This window comes from Heptranchias perlo, unplaced genomic scaffold (genome assembly GCF_035084215.1).
Source record: "Heptranchias perlo isolate sHepPer1 unplaced genomic scaffold, sHepPer1.hap1 HAP1_SCAFFOLD_292, whole genome shotgun sequence".
Taxonomy (NCBI): domain Eukaryota; kingdom Metazoa; phylum Chordata; class Chondrichthyes; order Hexanchiformes; family Hexanchidae; genus Heptranchias; species Heptranchias perlo.
Genome location: NW_027139304.1, coordinates 146,057 through 166,445, shown reverse-complemented (window position 1 = coordinate 166,445; position 20,389 = coordinate 146,057). Strand labels below are relative to the sequence as shown.

The 20,389-nt window shown below is 47.3% G+C and overlaps 1 protein-coding gene across 1 annotated transcript in view; it reads right to left on the bottom strand.

Annotated features, from left to right (window-relative positions):
- trpm2 (transient receptor potential cation channel, subfamily M, member 2) overlaps positions 1 to 14,708 on the bottom strand; it is a gene marked incomplete at its 3' end in the record, with an annotated part of 195,380 nt that extends 180,672 nt beyond the window's left edge. The window contains exons 1-3 of the mRNA XM_067978459.1: positions 14,588 to 14,708; positions 6,484 to 6,548; positions 6,132 to 6,312 (exon numbers count right to left, since the gene is read on the bottom strand). Coding sequence (XP_067834560.1) covers positions 6,132 to 6,312; positions 6,484 to 6,548; positions 14,588 to 14,708 — 367 coding nt within the window. The remainder of the gene's footprint in view (positions 1 to 6,131; positions 6,313 to 6,483; positions 6,549 to 14,587) is intronic.
- Positions 14,709 to 20,389: the final 5,681 nt, after the last annotated feature.

Here is a 20,389-nt window from a genome sequence, read left to right as displayed (position 1 = left end):
TAGCAACATGGATACAGAATTGACTAAGTGACAGGAAACAGAGAGTAGTGGTGAACGGTTGTTTTTCGGACTGGAGGGAGGTGTACAGTGGTGTTCCCCAGGGGTCAGTACTGGGACCACTGCTTTTCTTGATATATATTAATGACTTGGACTTGGGTGTACAGGGCACAATTTCAAAATTTGCAGATGGCACAAAACTTGGAAGTGTAGTGAACAGTGAGGAGGATAGTGATAGACTTCAAGAGGATAGAGACAGGCTGGTGGAATGGGCGGACACGTGGCAGATGAAATTTAACGCAGAGAAATGCGAAGTGATACATTTTGGCAGGAAGAATGAGGAGAGGCAATATAAACTAGAGGGCACAACTCTAAAAGGGGTACAGGAACAGAGATCTGGGGGTATATGTTCACAAATCATTGAAGGTGGCAGGGCAGGTTGAGAAAGTGGTTAAAAAAGCATACAGGATCCTGGGCTTTATAAATAGAGGCATAGAGTACAAAAGCAAGGAAGTCATGATGAACCTTTATAAAACACTGGTTCGACCACAACTGGAGTATTGTGTCCAGTTCTGGGCACCGCACTTCAGGAAAGATGTGAAGGCCTTAGAGAGGGTGCAGTGGAGATTTAGTAGAATGATTCTAGAGATGAGAGATTTCAGTTACTGGAGAAGCTGGGATTGTTCTCCTTGGAACAAAGAAGGTTAAGAGGAGATTTGATCGAGGTGTTCAAAATCATGAAGGGTCCAGACAGAGTAGATAGAGAGAAACTGTTCCCATTGGCGGAATGGTCCAGGACCAGAGGACACAGATTTAAGGTGATTGGCAAAAGAACCAAAGGCGACATGAGGAGAAACTTTTTCATGAAGTGAGTCGTTATGATCTGGAATGTGCTGCCTTAAAGAGTGGTGGAGGCAGATTCATAGAGTCATAGAGTTATACGGCACGGATAGAGGCCCTTCGGCCCATCGTGTCCACGCCGGCCATCAAGCCCTGTCTACTCTAATCCCATATTCCAGCATTTGGTCCGTAGCCTTGTATGCTATGGCATTTCAAGTGCTCATCCAAATGCTTCTTGAATGTTGTGAGGGTTCCTGCCTCCACAACCCTTTCAGGCAGTGAGTTCCAGACTCCAACCACCCTCTGGGTGAAAAAGTTCTTTCTCAAATCCCCTCTCAACCTCCCGCCTTTTACCTTGAATCTATGCCCCCTTGTTATAGAACCCTCAACGAAGGGAAAAAGCTCCTTAGTATCCATCCTATCTGTGCCCCTCATAATTTTGTACACCTCAATCATGTCCCCCCTCAGCCTCCTCTGCTCCAAGGAAAACAAACCCAATCTTCCCAGTCTCTCTTCATAGCTGAAGCGCTCCAGCCCTGGTAACATCCTGGTGAATCTCCTCTGCACCCTCTCCAAAGCGATCACATCCTTCCTGTCGTGTGGCGACCAGAACTGCACACAGTACTCCAGCTGTGGCCTAACCAGTGTTTTATACAGCTCCATCATAACCTCCTTGCTCTTATATTCTATGCCTCGGCTAATAAAGGCAAGTATCCCATATGCCTTCTTTACCACCTTATCTACCTGTTCCGCCGCCTTCAGGGATCTGTGAACTTGCACACCAAGATCCCTCTGACCCTCTGTCTTGCCTAGGGTCCTCCCATTCATTGTGTATTCCCTTGCCTTGTTAGTCCCTCCAAAGTGCATCACCTCGCACTTTTCCGGGTTAAATTCCATTTGCCACTGTTCCGCCCATCTGACCAACCCATCTATATCGTCCTGCAGAGTGAGGCTATCCTCCTCGCTATTTACCACCCTACCAATTTTTGTATCATCAGCGAACTTACTGATCATACCTTTTACATTCATATCCAAGTCATTAATGTAGACCACAAACAGCAAGGGACCCAGCACCGATCCCTGTGGTACCCCACTGGCCACAGGCTTCCAGTCACAAAAACAACCTTCGATTCAATAGTGGCTTTCACAAAGGAATTAGATAAATAGTTGAATGGAAAAAGTTTGCAGGGCTACGCGGAAAGAGCGGGGGAGTGGGACTTACTGGATTGCTCTTACAAAGAGCTGGCACAGACTCGATGGGCCGAATGGCCTCCTTTTGTACTATAACCTTTCTATGATTCTATGATTCTAAGACAAAGGCTTAAATAACAAATTAGAAAAAGCTAATTTTAAAGGATGAGAATGGAATTAGGGAAAGTAAACAGGAAAAAATGTTGACAACTGATAGAACAGCAGTGGGAAATATTTAAAACGGTGTCCAATTGTGTTCAGGAGAAATATATTCCTCTAAAAAACAAGAACAAACCAACCAATAATGAATCACCATGGATGAATAAAGAGATAAGGGTAAAATTAAAACTAAAGACAAAGGTCACACTCTAAATACAGAGTCAATAAAGGAGAGGATGAGAAAAGGGAACAAGACGAGGATAGGAAAGAAGTCAAAAAAATAATTAGGAAAGCAAAGAGAAACAATAAAATTAAATTATTAAGGAATATAAAAGAAATAGTAAAGTGTTCCACAGACACATAAATAAAAGATAAATCAGGATAGTGATAGGGCCAATAAGGGATACACAAGATAAACTCACAGGGAATGACAGTGAAATGGGAGAAATATTGTAGTTACTTTGCCTCAGTATTTACCAGAGAGACTAACGAGGTGGGCAGGAGATTAGAAGAAAAGATCAAAAAAGGTAAAAAGACATTTTAGATAGAAAGGGGGGAGATAATGAATAAACTAATCAAACTTAGAGAGGATAAAACCCCTGGTCCGGATCGATTGCATCCTCGAATATTAAAAGAAGTTTGGGAAGAGATAGCAGAGGCACTATTACATATATATAAACATTCATTGGAAAAGGGAATGGTGCCAGAGGACTGGCGGATAGTTAATGTGATTCATGTATTTAAAAAGGGAGATGGAATAAATCCAAGGAACTATGGACCAATTAGCTTCAACATCAGTGATGGGAAAGATAATGGAATCTTTACTCAAAGATACAATAGAAAAACATCTAGAAAATGAAAATATAATAAAGAATAGTCAACACGGATTTCAGAAGGGAAGGTCATGCTTGACCGACCTTACTGAATTCTTTGAAGAAGTAACAGAAAGAGTAGACAAGGGTAATGTAGTAGATGTGATACACATGGGTTTTCAAAAGGCCTTTGATAAGGTACCGCATTGTAGGCTCATGGCTAAGGTCAGAGCATGTGGAGTCAGGGGACAGGTAGCAGAATGGATAGCAAGCTGGCTACAAAACAGAAAACAGAGCGGAGGGGTTAAGGGTGGTTACTCAGTCTGGCAAAAGGTGGGAAGTGGTGTTCCACAGGGATCGGTGCTGGGACCACTGTTGTTCACCATTTACAAAAAGGATTGGACTCGGGAATCAGAAGTAAAATTTCAAAATTTGCGGATGACACCAAATTGTGGGGTGTAGTTAATACTGAGGAGCAGTGTGTCAAAATACAGGAAGGCATTAATAAACTTGCAGAATGGGCGTGTAATTGGCAAATGAATTTCAATATAGATAAGTGTGAGGTGGTACATGTTGGTAGGAAGAATAAGGAGGCCACATATTGCTTGGATAATAAGAGTCTAAATGGGGTGGAGGAGCAGAGGGATCTGGGGGTACAGATACACAAATCATTAAAAGTAGCGACGCAGGTTAATAAGGCCATAAGAAAAAGCAAACCAAGCACTGGGGTTCATTTCTAGAGGGATAGAATTGAAAAGCAGAGAAGTTGTGTTAAACTTGTATAGAACCTTGGTTATACCACATTTGGAGTACTGTGCACAGTTCTGGTCTCCATATTATAAAAAGGATATAGAGGCATTGGAGAAGGTGCAAAAAAGATTCACAAGGATGATACCAGAACTGAGAGGTTATATCTATCAGGAAAGATTGAACAGGCTGGGGCTCTTTTCTCTAGAAAAAAGACTGAGGGGTGACCTGATCGAGGTCTTTAGATAATGAAAGGGTTTGATAGGGTAGACATGGAGAAGATCATAGAAGTTTACAACATGGAAACAGGCCCTTCGGCCCAACATGTCCATGTCGCCCAGTTTATACCACGAAGCGAGTCCCAGTTGCCTGCACTTGGCCCATATCCCTCTATACCCATCTTACCCATGTAACTGTCCAAATGCTTTTTAAAAGACAAATTTGTACCCACCTCTACTACTGCCTCTGGCAGCTCGTTCCAGACACTCACCACCCTTTGAGTGAAAAAATTGCCCCTCTGGACCCTTTTGTATCTCTCCCCTCTCACCTTAAATCTATGCCCCCTCGTTATAGACTCCCCTACCTTTGGGAATAGATTTTGACTATCTACCTTATCTATGCCCCTCATTATTTTATAGACTTCTGTAAGATCACCCCTAAACCTCCTACTCTCCAGGGAAAAAAGTCTCAGTCTATCCAACCTCTCCCTATAAGTCAAACCATCAAGTCCCGGTAGCATCCTAGTAAATCTTTTCTGCACTCTTTCTAGTTTGAGGACTTATGATGAAGTGTGTGGAATCCTGAGTTCCTTCACCTTTTCAAAAGATGGATCTACAAGATGTCCAAGTCTGACAGGACAGAAAATTGTATTATATCACAGGGTCCACTTCAATCAGCCTGAGCAGATTTCCACTACACTTGTGTGAAAAAGAGCTTACATAAGAACATAAGAAATTGGAGCAGGAGTAGGCCAATCGGCCCCTCGAGCCTGCTCCGCCATTCAATAAGATCACGGCTGATCTGATCCCAACCACAAATCGAAAGAACACAAGAAGTAGGAGCAGGACCCGGCCACACAGCCCCTGGGCCCTCTCCGCCACCCACAGGGCATTGACCGATCCGAACTCAGCTTCATGTCCAATTTCCTGCCCGCTCCCCATAACCCCTAATTCCCTTTACTTCTAGAAAACTGTCTATTTCTGTTTTAAATTTATCTAATGATGTAGCTTCCACAGCTTCCTGGGGCAGCAAATTCCACAGACCTACCACCCTCTGAGTGAAGAAGTTTCTCCTCATCTCAGTTTTGAAAGAGCAGCCCCTTATTCTCAGATTAAGCCCCCTAGTTCTAGTTTCACCCATCTTTGGGAACATCCTTACTGCATCCACCCGATCAAGCCCCTTCACAATCTTATATGTTTCAATAAGATCGCCTCTCATTCTTCTGAACTCCAATGAGTAGAGTCCCAATCTACTCAACCTCTCCTCATATGTCCGCCCCCTCATCCCCGGGATTAACCGAGTGAACCTTCTTTGTACTGCCTCGAGAGCAAGTATGTCTTTTCTTAAGTATGGACACCAAAACTGTATGCAGTATTCCAGGTGCGGTCTCACCAATACCTTATATAACTGCAGCAATACCTCCCTGTTTTTATATTCTATCCCCCTAGCAATAAAAGCCAACATTCCGTTGGCTTTCTTGATCACCTGCTGCACCTGCATACCAACTTTTTGATTTTCTTGCACTAGGACCCCCAGATCCCTTTGTACTGCAGTACTTTCCAGTTTCTCGCCATTAAGAAAATAACTTGCTCTCTGATTTTTCCTGCCAAAGTGCATAACCTCACATTTTCCAATATTATATTGCATCTGCCAAATCTCCGCCCACTCACCCAGCCTGTCGATATCCCCTTGCAGGTTTTTTATGTCCTCCTCACTCTCTACTTTCCCTCCCATCTTTGTATCATCTGCAAATTTTGATATGTTGCACTCGGTCCCCTCCTCCAAATCGTTAATATAGATTGTAAAGAGTTGGGTCTCCCCCACTTGTGGGGGAGACCAGAACTAGGGCCATAAATATAAAATAGTCACTAATAAATCCAATCGGGAATTCAGGAGAAACTTCTTTACCCAGAGAGTGGTGAGAATGTGGAACTCGTTTCCACAATGAGTAGTTGAGGTGAATAGTGTAGATACATTTAAGGGGAAGCTGGATAAACACATGAGGGAGAAAGGGATAGAAGGATATGGTGGTTGGGTGAAATGAAGTAAGATGGGAGGAGGCTTGTGTGGAGCATAAACACAGACTTGTTGGGCCGAATGGCCTGTTTCTGTGCTGTAAATGCGAGTAATTCTATGTAACAGTTTAAAATGCTGCTTCTTTCATACCTGTCGATTTGGCCACTTTGATTAGGCCTCTGCGGAACATGAACCTCAGGTCTGGCTTCAGATGAAAGTTCTTTGCCCCTCCAGTTACAGAAATGAGTAGATGTGGAGGATTAAGTCCCCAGTACTTGGTCATGAGCTGGTACAGTTTCACTGGAGCAGTGTCGGTTGATGCTCGGACATACTAGGAAAAAGAGCAGAGAACAAAAGTCACTTGGACACTCGGGCCGCCAAAGTATTCCAGGAGGATTCATCACATGACCTGCTGCCCCCATCCTCCCACCATTGGTCGCTTAACACGTCCATCCCTGTGAGCCATCTAGGACAATTGGAATGTGAACAGTCTCTTCGTTACCTGACTGGACGATTCTTGACTGTCAGTCAAACATCCTTTTTTTCTCATCTCCAATATTTTTATAACTAAACAAAAGGTTGAAAGAAAATTTAAAAAACAAGTTTTTTTTCAATTCCCCTTTGATTCTTCACCCAGTTGCATCTATTGACATCACCTGGTGTTACTAACAAGATTTGTATTGACATCACCTGGAAATGGTCAGTCAATAATCACCCAACACTTTCTTACCCAGTATGTGAGAAGCCCAAGCGAGGAATCACTGCTGGATCCAGAAATGGGAAATGAACAGGAGCAGATAAGAGAAGTAAACATAGGGGAACATCTAGGCAATAGTGATCACAACATAATAAGATTTAAAATAATGATTGAGAAAGAAATAAGAAAGACAAAGACTAAAGTAATAGACTGGAAAAAAGTTAATTTTGAGGGGATGAGAATGGAATTAGGGAAAGTAAACTGGAGAAAACATTGACAGACAAAGAGACAGAACAGCAGTGGGAAATATTTAAAACGGTGTCCAATAGAGTTCAGGAGAAATATATTCCTCAAAAAAACAAGAACAAATGAGCCAATAATGAATCAGCGTGGATGAATAAAGAGATAAGGATAAAATTGAAACTAAAGAAAAAGGCCACACTCTAAATACAGAGTCAATAAAGGAGAAGATGAGAAAAGGGAACAGGAAGAGGATAGGAAAGAAGTAAAAAAAATTAGGAAAGCAAAGATAAACAATAAAATTAAATTATTAAGGAATATAAAAGAAATAGTAAAGTGTTCTACAGACACATACATAAAAGAAAAATCAGGGTAGTGATAGGGCCAATAAGGGATACACAAGATAAACTCACAGGGAATGACAGTGAAATGGCAGAAATTACCAGTATATACAGAGAGACTAACATGGTGGGCATGAGGGACAATATTAATCATCATTTAGAAAGGCACGGGTTAATCAAGGACAGTCAGCATAGATTTGTTAAGGGAAGCTCGTGTCTGACTAAATTGATTACATTTTTTGAGGAGGTAACCAGGAGGGTCGATGAGGGTAGCACATTTGATGTAGTGTACATGGATTTTTAGCAAGGCTTTTGACAAGGTCCCACATGGCAGACTGGTTAGAAAAGTAAAAGCCCATGGGATCCATGGGAAAGTGGCAAGTTGGATCCAAAATTGCCTCAGTGGCAGGAAGCAAAGGGTAATGGTTGACGGGTGTTTTTGTGACTGGAAGATTGTTTCCAGTGGGGTTCTGCAAGGCTCAGTACTAGGTCTCTTGCTTTTTGTGGTAAATATTAATGATTTAGACTTGAATGTAGGGGGCACGATTAAGAAGTTTGCAGATGATACAAAAATTGGCCGTGTGGTTGATAGTGAGGAGGAAAGCTGTAGACTGCAGGAAGATATCAATGGACTGGTCAGGTGGGCAGAAAAGTGGCAAATGGAATTCAATTAGGCGAAGTGTGAGGAAATGCATTTGGGGAGAGCAAACAAGGCAAGGGAGTACACAATAAATGGGAGGATACTGAGAGGTGTAGAGGAAGTGAGGGACCTTAGAGTGCATGTCCACAGATCCCTGAAGGTGGCAGGACAGGTAGATAAGGTGGTTAAAAAGGCAGATGGAATACCTTCCTTTATTAGCCGGGGCATAGAATATAAGAGCAGGGAGGTTATGCTAGAAGTTGTATAAAACACTGGTTAGGCCACAGCTTGAGTACTGTGTACAGTTCTGGTCACCACATTACAGGAAGGATGTGATTGTACTAGAGAGGGTACAGAGGAGATTTACGAGGATGTTCCCAGGGCTGGAGAATTTTAACTATGAGGAAAGATTGGATAGGCTGGGGTTGTTTTCTTTGGAACAGAGGAGGCTGAGGGGAGATTTAATTGAGGTATAAAATTATGAGGGGCCTAGATAGAGTGGATAGGGAGGACCTATTTCCCTTAGCAGAGAGGTCAGTGACCAGGGGGCATGGATTTAAAGTGATTGGTAGAAGGATTAGAGGGGAGCGGAGGGTGGTGAGGGTCTGGAACTCACTGCCTGAGAGGGTGGTAGAGGCAGAAACCCTCAACTCATTTAAAAAATACCTGGATGTGCACCTGAAGTGTCACAACATACAGGGCAATGGATCAAGTGCTGGAAAGTGGGATTAGGCTGGATAGCTCTTTTTCAGCCGGCACAGACACGATGGGCCGAATGGCATCATTCTGTGCCATAACTTTCTATGATTCTATGATGACATTAGAGTCATAGAGTTATACAGCATGGATAGAGGCCCTTCGGCCCATCGTGTCCGCGCCAGCCATCAAGCCCTGTCTAATCTAATCCCATATTCCAGCATTTGGTCCGTAGCCTTGTATGCTATGGCATTTCAAGTGCTCATCCAAATGCTTCTTGAATGTTGTGAGGGTTCCTGCCTCCATAACCCTTTCAGGCAGTGAGTTCCAGACTCCAACCACCCTCTGGGTGAAAAAGTTCTTTCTCAAATCCCCTCTCAACCTCCCGCCTTTTACCTTGAATCTATGCCCCCTTGTTATAGAACCCTCAACAAAGGGAAAAAGCTCCTTAGTATCCATCCTATCTGTGCCCCTCATAATTTTGTACACCTCAATCATGTCCCCCCTCAGCCTCCTCTGCTCCAAGGAAAACAAACCCAATCTTCCCAGTCTCTCTTCATAGCTGAAGCGCTCCAGCCCTGGTAACATCCTGGTGAATCTCCTCTGCACCCTCTCCAAAGCGATCACATCCTTCCTGTAGTGTGGCGACCAGAACTGCACACAGTACTCCAGCTGTGGCCTAACCAGTGTTTTATACAGCTCCATCATAACCTCCTTGCTCTTATATTCTATGCCTCGGCTAATAAAGGCAAGTATCCCATATGCCTTCTTTACCACCTTATCTACCTGTTCCGCCGCCTTCAGGGATCTGTGAACTTACACACCAAGATCCCTCTGACCCTCTGTCTTGCCTAGGGTCCTCCCATTCATTGTGTATTCCCTTGCCTTGTTAGTCCCTCCAAAGTGCATCACCTCGCAATTTTCCAGGTTAAAAGAAGAGATCGAGAAAGATATAAAGACATTTAAGATAGAAATGGGGGAGATAATTGATAAACTAGTCAAATCAGTAGAGGATAAAACCCTTAGTCTGGATGGATTGCATCTGCGAATATTAAAAGAAGTTAGGGAATAGATAGCAAAGGCACTATTACATATATATCATTAGAAAAGGGAATGGTGCCAGAGGACTGGCGGATAGTTAATGTGATTCCTGTATTTAAAAAGGGAGATGGAATAAATCCAGGGAACAATTGGCCAATTAGCTTAATGTCGGTGGTAGAAAAGATAAAGGAATCCTTAGTCAAAGTTGTAATAGAAAAAAAATCTAGAAAATGAAAATATAATAGTCAGCACGGATTTCAGAAGGGAAAGTCATGCTTGACTGATCTTATTGAATTCTTTTAAGTAGGAACAGAAAAAATAGACAAGGGTAATGTAGTGGATTTAATACATATGGACTTTCAAAAGGATGTAAGGCCTTTCAAAAGGCCTTTGATAAGGTATGACATTGTAGACCCATGACTAAGGTCAGAGCATGTGGAGTCAGGGGACAGGTAGCAGAATGGATAGCAAGCTGGCTACAGAACAGAAAACAGAGAGTAGGGGTTAAAGGTAGTTACTCAGATTGGCAAAAGGTGGGAAGTGGTGTTCCACAGGGATCAGTGCTGGGACCACTGTTGTTCACAATTTACATTAACGATTTGGATTCGGGAATCGGAAGTACAATTTCAAAATTTGTGGACAACACCAAATTGGGGATGTAGTTCATACAAAGGAAGAATGTTTAAAAATGCAAGAAGACATTAATAAACTTGCAGAATGGGCGTGTAATTGGCAAATGAATTTCAATATAGACAAGTGTGAGATATTACATGTTGGTAGGAAGAATAAGGAGGCCACGTATTGCTTGGATAATAAGAGTCTAAATGGGGTAGAAGAACAGAGGGATCTGGGGGTACAGATACACAAATCACTAAAAGTAGTGACGCAGGTTAATAAGGCCATAAAAAAGGCAAATCAAGCACTGGGGTTCATTTCCAGAGGGATAGAATTGAAAAGCAGGGAAGTTATGTTAAACTTGTATAGAACCTTGGTTAGACCACACTTGGAATATTGTGCACAGTTCTGGTCTCCATATTATAAAAAGGATATAGAGGCACTGGAGAAGGTGCAAAAAAGATTCACAAGGATGATACTAGAACTGAGAGGTTATACTTATCAGGAAAGATTGAACAGGCTGGGGCTCTTTTCTCTAGAAAAGAAAAGACTGAGGGGTGACCTGATAGAGGTCTTTAGATAATGAAAGGGTTTGATAGGGTAGATGTGGAGAAGATGTTTCCACTTGTGGGGGAGACCAGCACTAGGGGCCTTAAATATAAGATAGTCACTAATAAATCCAACAGGGAATTCAGGAGCATAGAGTGGTGAAAGTGTGGAACTCGCTCCCACAAGGAGTAGTTGGGGTGAATAGTGTTGATGTGTTTATCTAGCTTCCCCTTAAACACATGAGGGAGAAAGGGAGAGAAGAATATGGTGATAGAGTGAGATGAAGTCAGGTGGGAGGGAGGCTCGTGTGGAGCATAAACACCGGCATGGACCAGTTGGGCCGAATGGCCTGTTTCTGTACTGTCGACTCGAAGGAACTCGATGTAACACTTTGCCTGTAATGTGTCATTTGATCCAGTCAGCCTGTAGACTCGTTCAAGTTCTCTACAACGTGTAATTAGAAGTGTAAAGTGATGCAGTTTGGGAGGAAGAATGAAGAGACACAATATAAACTAAATGATACAAGTTTAAATGGGGTGCAGGAACTGGGGGTTCACATCGGCAGGTGTTTGAAGGTGGCAGGACAAGTCAAGAAAGCAGTTAAAAAAGCATACGGGATCCTGGGCTTTATAAATAGATGGTAGTCATGATGTGGAGATGCCGGTGATGGACTGGGGTTGACAATTGTAAACAATTTTACAACACCAAGTTATAGTCCAGCAATTTTATTTTAAATTCACAAGCTTTCGGAGATTTTCTCCTTCCTCAGGCAAATGTTTCAAGATCTCCTTGAAGCCTACGCATTTATACGTATAAATGCGTAGGCTTCAAGGAGATCTTGAAACATTTGCCTGAGGAAGGAGAAAATCTCCGAAAGCTTGTGAATTTAAAATAAAATTGCTGGACTATAACTTGGTGTTGTAAAATTGTTTACAATTTATAAATAGAGGCATAGAGTACAAAAACAAGGAAGTTATGATGAATCTTTATAAAACACTGGTGAGGCCCTAGCTGGAGTATTGTGTCCAGTTCTGGGCACCGCACTTTAGGAAAGATGTGAAGCCCCTAAAGAGGGTGCAGAAAAGATTTACTAGAATGGCACCAGGGATGAGGGACTTTAGTTATGTGGATAGACTGGAGAAACTGGGGTTGGTCTCTTTAGAGCAGAGACGGTTAAGGAGAGATTTGAGAGAGCTGTTCAAAATCATGAAGAGTTTTGATAGAGTAAATAGGGAGAAACTGTTTCCAGTAGCAGAAGGGTCAGTAACCAGAGGACACAGATTTAAAGTAATTGGCAAAAGAACCAGAGGGGAGATGAGGAAAAAAAATTAGGCAGGAATGCACTGTTTGAGAAGATGGTTTGAAGCAGGTTCAATAATAACTTTCAAAAGGGAACTGGATAAATACTTGAAAAGGAAAAATTTGAAGGTCTATGGGGAAAAAGCAGGGGAGAGGGACTAATTGGACAGCTCTTTCAAAGAGCCGGCACAGGCACGATGGGCTGAATGGCCTCTTCTGTGCTGTACGATTCTATGATAAACTTGATTTTAGAAGTTTAAGGGGTGATCTGGTCTTTAAAATGGTAAAGGGATTCGATAGGTCGATACAAGGTGACTATTTTCTCTGCTGTCGAATCTAGAACCTTAAAATGAGAGCTCAGCCTTTCAGGAATGGAATCAGGACGCACTTTTTCACACAAAGGTTAGTGGAAATCTGGAACCCAGTCTCCCAGAAGGCTGTGAATGCTGGGGGTCAATTGAAAATTTCTATGAGATAAGGGTATGAATTGATATGGAGCAAAGGTGGGGAAAGAGAGTTCAGCTGCAGTTTAGCTATGATCTCATTGTATGGCCTACTCCTGTTCCTATACTCCGAAACTATGAAGTGAGAAACAAAGAAACATAGAAAATAGGACCAGGAGTAGGCCATTCGGCCCTTCGAGCCTGCTCCGCCATTCAATATGATCATGGCTGATCCTCTATCTCAATACCATACCCTAAATGTCCTACCCCGTATCCTGATACTGTGACATCTCGTTCTGGACCTCACAGCCAGGGGAAACACCCTCCCTGCATCCAGTCTATCTAGCCCTGTCAGAATTTTATATGTTTCAATGAGATCCCCTCTCATTCTTCTAAACTCGAGTGAATACAGGCCGAGTCGACCCAATCTCTCCTCATACGTCAGTCCTGCCATCCCAGGAATCAGTCTGGTGAACCTTCGCTGCACTCCCTCTATGGCAAGTATATCCTTTCTTAGGTAAGGAGACCAAAACTGCACACAATACTCCAGGTGTGGTCTCACCAAGACCCTGTATAACTGCAGTAAGACATCCTTGCTCCTGTACTCAAATCCTCTTGCAATGAAGGCCAACATACCATTTGCCTTCCTACCTGCTTGCTGCACCTGCATGTTTGCTTTCAGTGACTGGTGTACAAGGACACCCAGGTCCCTTTGTACATCAACATTTCCCAATCTATCACCATTTAAATAATACTCTGCCTTTCTGTTTTTCCTTCCAGAGTGGATAACTTCACATTTATCCACATAATGCTGGATCTGCCATGTATTTGCCCACTCACTCAACTTGTCTAAATCACCTTAAAGCCTCTTTGCATCCTCCTCACAGCTCACATTCCCACCTAGTTTTGTGTCGTCAGCAAACTTGGAAATATTACATTTGGTTCCCTCATCCAAATCATTGATATATATTGTGAATAGCTGGGGCCCAAGCACTGATCCCTGCGGTACCCCACTAGTCACTGCCTGCCACCCCGAAAAAGACCCATTTATTCCTACTCTCTGTTTCCTGTCTGTTAACCAATTTTCAATCCATGCCAGTATATTCCCCCCAATCCCATGTGCTTTAATTTTGCACACTAACCTCTTATGTGGGACCTTATCAAAGGCCTTCTGAAAATCCAAATAAATCACATCTACTGGTTCTCCCTTATCTATTCTACCAGTTACATCCTCAAAAAACTCCAGTAGGTTTGTCAAACATGATTTCCCTTTCATAAATCCATGGTGACTTTGTCTGATCCCGTTGATATTTTCTAAGTGTCCTGTTATCACATCCTTTATAATGGACTCTAGCATTTTCCCTACTACTGATGTTAGGCTAACCGGTCTGTCGTTCCCTGTTTTCTCTCTCACTCCTTTTTAAATAGTGGGGTTACATTTACCACCCTCCAATCTGCAGGAACTGTTCTATAATCTATCGAATTTTGGAAGATGACAACTAATGCATCCACTATTTCCATGGCTACCTCTTTTATTACTCTGGGATGCAGATTATCAGGTCCTTGGGATTTATCGGCTTTCAGTCCCATTAATTTCTCCAGCACTATTTTTTTACTAATACTAATTTCCTTTAATTCCTCCTTCTCACTAGTCCCTTGTTTCCCTAACATTTCTGGGAAGTTATTTGTGTCCTCTTCCGTGAAGACAGAACCAAAGTATTTGTTTAATTGCTCTGCCATTTCCTTGTTCCCCATTATAAATTCTCCCATTTCTGACTGTAAGGGACCTACATTTGTCTTCACTAATGTTTTTCTTTTTACATATTTGGAGAAGCTTTTACAGTCCACGTTTATGTTCCTTCCAAGTTTACTCTCATAACATGGTGGAAAGATGAAACAAAACTTTGAGAAAAGCCGTGAAACTTTGTTTTCCTTTAAATACTAGATGGAGTTGCTCACCAAACAGTGGGTGATGCGCTGTTTTATAATGAGGGGACTGTTTTACCATGTATTATTCTGCGACTGAGGTGGAGAGTTTAACTTACCCCCATTCTCACAAGGTCTCACAGCTCGAAACATGTACATCGCAGTAACTGCTCTTAGGCACATGCTGAGGTCAGTACATTTCTCTGAAACCAGCAGGAAACACCTGGCTTTCTTTCTCATGTTTGTTAAAGGTGACACAGAAATTTGCATGTGACCGTGCATAAGGTGCATCTCAAAACATCCGTGTACCTGATCCAACCCTGTGACATTGTACATCGGGAGGACGAGGAGAGGGGAGGAGAGATTGAGTATAATGGGCCTATACTCTCTGGAGTTTAGAAGAATGAGAGGTGATCTCATTGAAACATAATATTCTGAGGGGGCTTGACAGGTTGATGCTGAGAGGCTGTTTCCCCTGGCTAGAGAGTCTAGAACTAGGGGGCATAGTCTCAGGATAAGGGGTCGGCCATTTAAAACTGAGATGAGGAGGAATTTCTTCACTCAGAGGGTTGCGAATCTTTGGAATTCTCTATCGCAGAGGGCTGTGATGCTCAGTCATTGAGTATATTCAAGGCTGAGATCGATAGATTTCTGGACTCTAGGGGAATCAAGGGATATGGGGATCGGGCAGGAAAATGGAGTTGAGGTTGAAGATCAGCATGATCTGATTGAATGGTGGAGCAGGGTCGGGGGGCGGATGGCCTACTCCTGCTCCTATTTCTTATGTCTTATGGCGAGTCGCATTACCCTTGCCTGTTGACGGGCAGTAACGGTCTCTCGGGCCTAATGCAGGGTGTCCAAAGTGCCCGCCTGTTACAGACCACGCACCCCTTTTAATATGGAAATCAGGGTCTTATGACGTAAAATAGAACCCATCAGTCTCGGCGGGGATTGGCTGGAGACTGTACTGTGCTCACTCTGACCCGTCCCACAGGTGACCAACCCTCCAGGGCCCACAGAAATAATCTGGGTTGCTGTCACCTGGGACCCGCAACCCTCCCAATCGCCCCCCTCGCTCCCCCCCCCCCCCCCGCCCCCATATCTAACCTTGCTGTCAGCTGCCCTAGCCCGATCTCGAGGCCTCAAATTGGTGGGACCTCTTTGCCACGGAATGGGCGACCAATCAGCTCACACCACCAGGCAGTTATCCAAAAGTCAAAATCTACTGCAGGGAGTCGAGACCAGGAAGGACCTGAGGTGACCGGGGAGGGGAGGTTGGGGAGAATTGGACCAGGAAGGACCTGAGGTGACCGGGGAGGGGAGGTTGGGAGAATTGGACCAGGAAGGACCGGAGGTGACCGGGGTGGGGGGGGGGGGGTGGAGGGGGGAGGGGGGGGGGGAGAATTGGACCCAGGAAGGACCTGAGGTGACCGGGGAGGGGAGGTTGGGGAGAATTGACCAGGAAGGACCTGAGGTGACCGGGGGGGTAGGGGGGGAGAATTGGATCAGGAAGGACCTGAGGTGACTGGGGGGGTAGGGGGGGAGAATTGGATCAGGAAGGACCTGAGGTGACTGGGGGGGTAGGGGGGGAGAATTGGATCAGGAAGGACCTGAGGTGACTGGGGGGGGTAGGGGGGGAGAATTGGATCAGGAAGGACCTGAGGTGACCGGGGTAGGGGGGGGGAGAATTGGATCAGGAAGGACCTGAGGTGACCAGGGGGGTAGGGGGGAGAATTGGATCAGGAAGGACCTGAGGTGACCGGGGGTGGGTGGGTGGGGGGGGAGAATTGGATCAGGAAGGACCTGAGGTGACCGGGGAGGGGAGGTTGGGAGAATTGGATCAGGAAGGACCTGAGGTGACCGGGGGGGGTGGGGGTGGGGGGGGGGGAAGAGAATTGGACCAGGAAGGACCTGAGGTGACCGGGGGGGTGGGGGTGGGGGGGGGGGAAGAGAATTGGACCAGGAAGGTCCTGAGGTGACCGGGGGGGTAGGGGGGGGAGAATTGGATCAGGAAGGTCCTGAGGTGACCGGGGGGGTAGGGGGGGGGGGGAGAATTGGATCAGGAAGGTCCTGAGGTGACCGGGGGGGTAGGGGGGGAGAATTGGATCAGGAAGGACCTGAGGTGACCGGGGGGGTAGGGGGGGAGAATTGGATCAGGAAGGACTGAGGTGACCGGAGTGGGTGGGTGGGGGGGGAGAATTGGATCAGGAAGGTCCTGAGGTGACCGGGGGGGTAGGGGGGGAGAATTGGATCAGGAAGGACCTGAGGTGACCGGGGGGGTAGGGGGGGAGAATTGGATCAGGAAGGACCTGAGGTGACCGGGGGGGTAGGGGGGAGAATTGGATCAGGAAGGACCTGAGGTGACCGGGGTAGGGGGGGGGAGAATTGGATCAGGAAGGACCTGAGGTGACCGGGGGGCTAGGGGGGGAGAATTGGATCAGGAAGGACCTGAGGTGACCGGGGTAGGGGGGGGAGAATTGGATCAGGAAGGTCCTGAGGTGACCGGGGGGGTAGGGGGGGAGAATTGGATCAGGAAGGACCTGAGGTGACCGGGGGGGTAGGGGGGGAGAATTGGATCAGGAAGGACCTGAGGTGACCGGGGGGGTAGGGGGGGGAGAATTGGATCAGGAAGGACCTGAGGTGACCGGGGTAGGGGGGGGAGAATTGGATCAGGAAGGACCTGAGGTGACCGGGGGGCTAGGGGGGAGAATTGGATCAGGAAGGTCCTGAGGTGACCGGGGGGGTAGGGGGGGAGAATTGATCAGGAAGGACCTGAGGTGACCGGGGGGGTAGGGGGGGAGAATTGGATCAGGAAGGACCTGAGGTGACCGGAGTGGGTGGGTGGGGGGGGAGAATTGGATCAGGAAGGTCCTGAGGTGACCGGGGGGGTAGGGGGGGAGAATTGGATCAGGAAGGACCTGAGGTGACCGGGGGGGTAGGGGGGGAGAATTGGATCAGGAAGGACCTGAGGTGACCGGGGGGGTAGGGGGGGAGAATTGGATCAGAAGGACCTGAGGTGACCGGGGTAGGGGGGGAGAATTGGATCAGGAAGGACCTGAGGTGACCGGGGGGCTAGGGGGGGAGAATTGGATCAGGAAGGACCTGAGGTGACCGGGGTAGGGGGGGGAGAATTGGATCAGGAAGGTCCTGAGGTGACCGGGGGGGTAGGGGGGGAGAATTGGATCAGGAAGGACCTGAGGTGACCGGGGGGGTAGGGGGGGAGAATTGGATCAGGAAGGACCTGAGGTGACCGGGGGGGTAGGGGGGGAGAATTGGATCAGGAAGGACCTGAGGTGACCGGGGTAGGGGGGGGGAGAATTGGATCAGGAAGGACCTGAGGTGACCGGGGGGCTAGGGGGGGAGAATTGGATCAGGAAGGACCTGAGGTGACCGGGGTAGGGGGGGGAGAATTGGATCAGGAAGGTCCTGAGGTGACCGGGGGGTAGGGGGGGAGAATTGGATCAGGAAGGACCTGAGGTGACCGGGGGGGTAGGGGGGGAGAATTGGATCAGGAAGGACCTGAGGTGACCGGGGGGGTAGGTGGGGAGAATTGGATCAGGAAGGACCTGAGGTGACCGGGGAGGTAGGGGGGGAGAATTGGACCAGGAAGGACCTGAGGTGACCGGGGGGGTGGGGGTGGGGGGGTAGCATTGGATCAGGAAGGACCTGAGGTGACCGGGGTGGGGGGGTGGGGGGGGGAAGAGAATTGGACCAGGAAGGTCCTGAGGTGACCGGGGTGGGGGGGTGGGGGGGGGAAGAGATTGGACCAGGAAGGTCCTGAGGTGACCGGGGTGGGGGGGTGGGGGGGGAAGAGAATTGACCAGGAAGGTCTGAGGTGACCGGGGAGGGGAGGTTGGGGAGAATTGGATCAGGAAGGACCTGAGGTGACCGGGGAGGGGAGGTTGGGGAGAATTGGATCAGGAAGGACCTGAGGTGACCGGGGGGGTGGGGGTGGGGGGGGGGGAAGAGAATTGGACCAGGAAGGACCTGAGGTGACCGGGGGGGTAGGGGGGGAGAATTGGATCAGGAAGGACCTGAGGTGACCGGGGTAGGGGGGGGAGAATTGGATCAGGAAGGACCTGAGGTGACCGGGGGGGTAGGGGGGGGGGGGGGAGAATTGGATCAGGAAGGACCTGAGGTGACCGGGGGGGTGGGGGTGGGGGGGTAGCATTGGATCAGGAAGGACCTGAGGTGACCGGGGTGGGGGGGTGGGGGGGGGGGAAGAGAATTGGACCAGGAAGGTCCTGAGGTGACCGGGGAGGGGAGGTTGGGGAGAATTGGATCAGGAAGGACCTGAGGTGACCGGGGGGGTAGGGGGGGAGAATTGGATCAGGAAGGACCTGAGGTAACCGGGGGGGTAGGGGGGGAGAATTGGATCAGGAAGGACCTGAGGTGACCGGGGGGGTAGGGGGGGAGAATTGGATCAGGAAGGACCTGAGGTGACCGGGGGGCTAGGGGGGGAGAATTGATCAGGAAGGACCTGAGGTGACCGGGGGGGTAGGGGGGGAGAATTGGATCAGGAAGGACCTGAGGTGACCTGGGGGGGTAGGGGGGGAGAATTGGATCAGGAAGGTCTGAGGTGACCGGGGGGGGTAGGGGGGGAGAATAGGATCAGGAAGGACCTGAGGTGACCGGGGGGGTAGGGGGGGAGAATTGGATCAGGAAGGACCTGAGGTGACCTGGGGGGTAGGGGGGGAGAATTGAATCAGGAAGGACCTGAGGTGACCGGGGGGGTAGGGGGGGGAGAATTGGATCAGGAAGGACCTGAGGTGACCGGGGGGCTAGGGGGGGAGAATTGAATCAGGAAGGACCTGAGGTGACTGGGGGGGGTAGGGGGGGAGAATTGGACCAGGGCGCATATCAAATTCAGTCCCCATTTAAAAAGTCACACATTCTATCCCTATATTTATAATTGTTCAGTCTGAGTTCCTATGTTCACATTTAGAATGGAAACTACCTGAAGATGAGGGACTTCAGTTATGTGGAGAGACTGGAGGAGCTGGGATTGTTCTCCTTGGAACAGAGAAGATTAAGGGGAGATTTGATCGAGGTATTCAAAATCATGACCGGTTTTGATAGAGTAAATAAGGAGAAACTGTTTCCAGTGGCAGGAGGGTCGGTAACCAGAGGACACAGATTTAAGGTAATTGGCAAAAGAACCAGTTCTGATCCAGAATTCACTGTCTGAAAGGGCGGTGAGAAGCAGATTCGATAATAACTTTCAAAAGGGAAAAAGCGGAGGAGTGAGACTAATTGGATAGCTCTTTCAAAGAGCTGGCACAGGCATGATGGGCCGAATGGCCCCTCCTGTGCTGTATCATTCTATGTGGGTCATTTAACTCCCACCTGACAGGCGGCAGAGGGTCGAGTGGGGGGTTAAATTGTTAAAAATGTGAAACCCGACCGTAACCTGCCACGAACGCACCTACTTCCAGTTTTACTGTGACGGGTTGGTGGCGGCCGAGTAACCCGCTCTGGAGAGGAGGGTAAGTGATTTCAACGTGTTAATGAGGCTGCGTTCCACAGATTTTAACAGCCAGGGCTCGGGAACCGCAGCAACTAAAGGGAGACGGGAGACGGGAGACGGGAGACGGGAGACGGGAGACGGGAGACCGGAGACCGGAGACGGGAGACGGGAGACGGGAGACGGGAGACGGGAGACGGGAGACGGGAGACGGGAGACCGGAGATGGGAGACCGGAGACGCCGGATCCAGCAGATAAGTGTGTTCCCAGCACTGCTTGTGGGCCAGGAGGAGCAGGAGTGCTTCCCCAGGCAAACCTTCTGATGTGATCTCTCCCCACTCCACGATCTCTCTCCCCAACCGCCGTGAGCTTATCCCCCCCACATTCTTACCCCCGCGAGCTTATCCCCCCACATTCTTACCCCCGCGAGCTTATCCCCCCCACATTCTTACCCCCA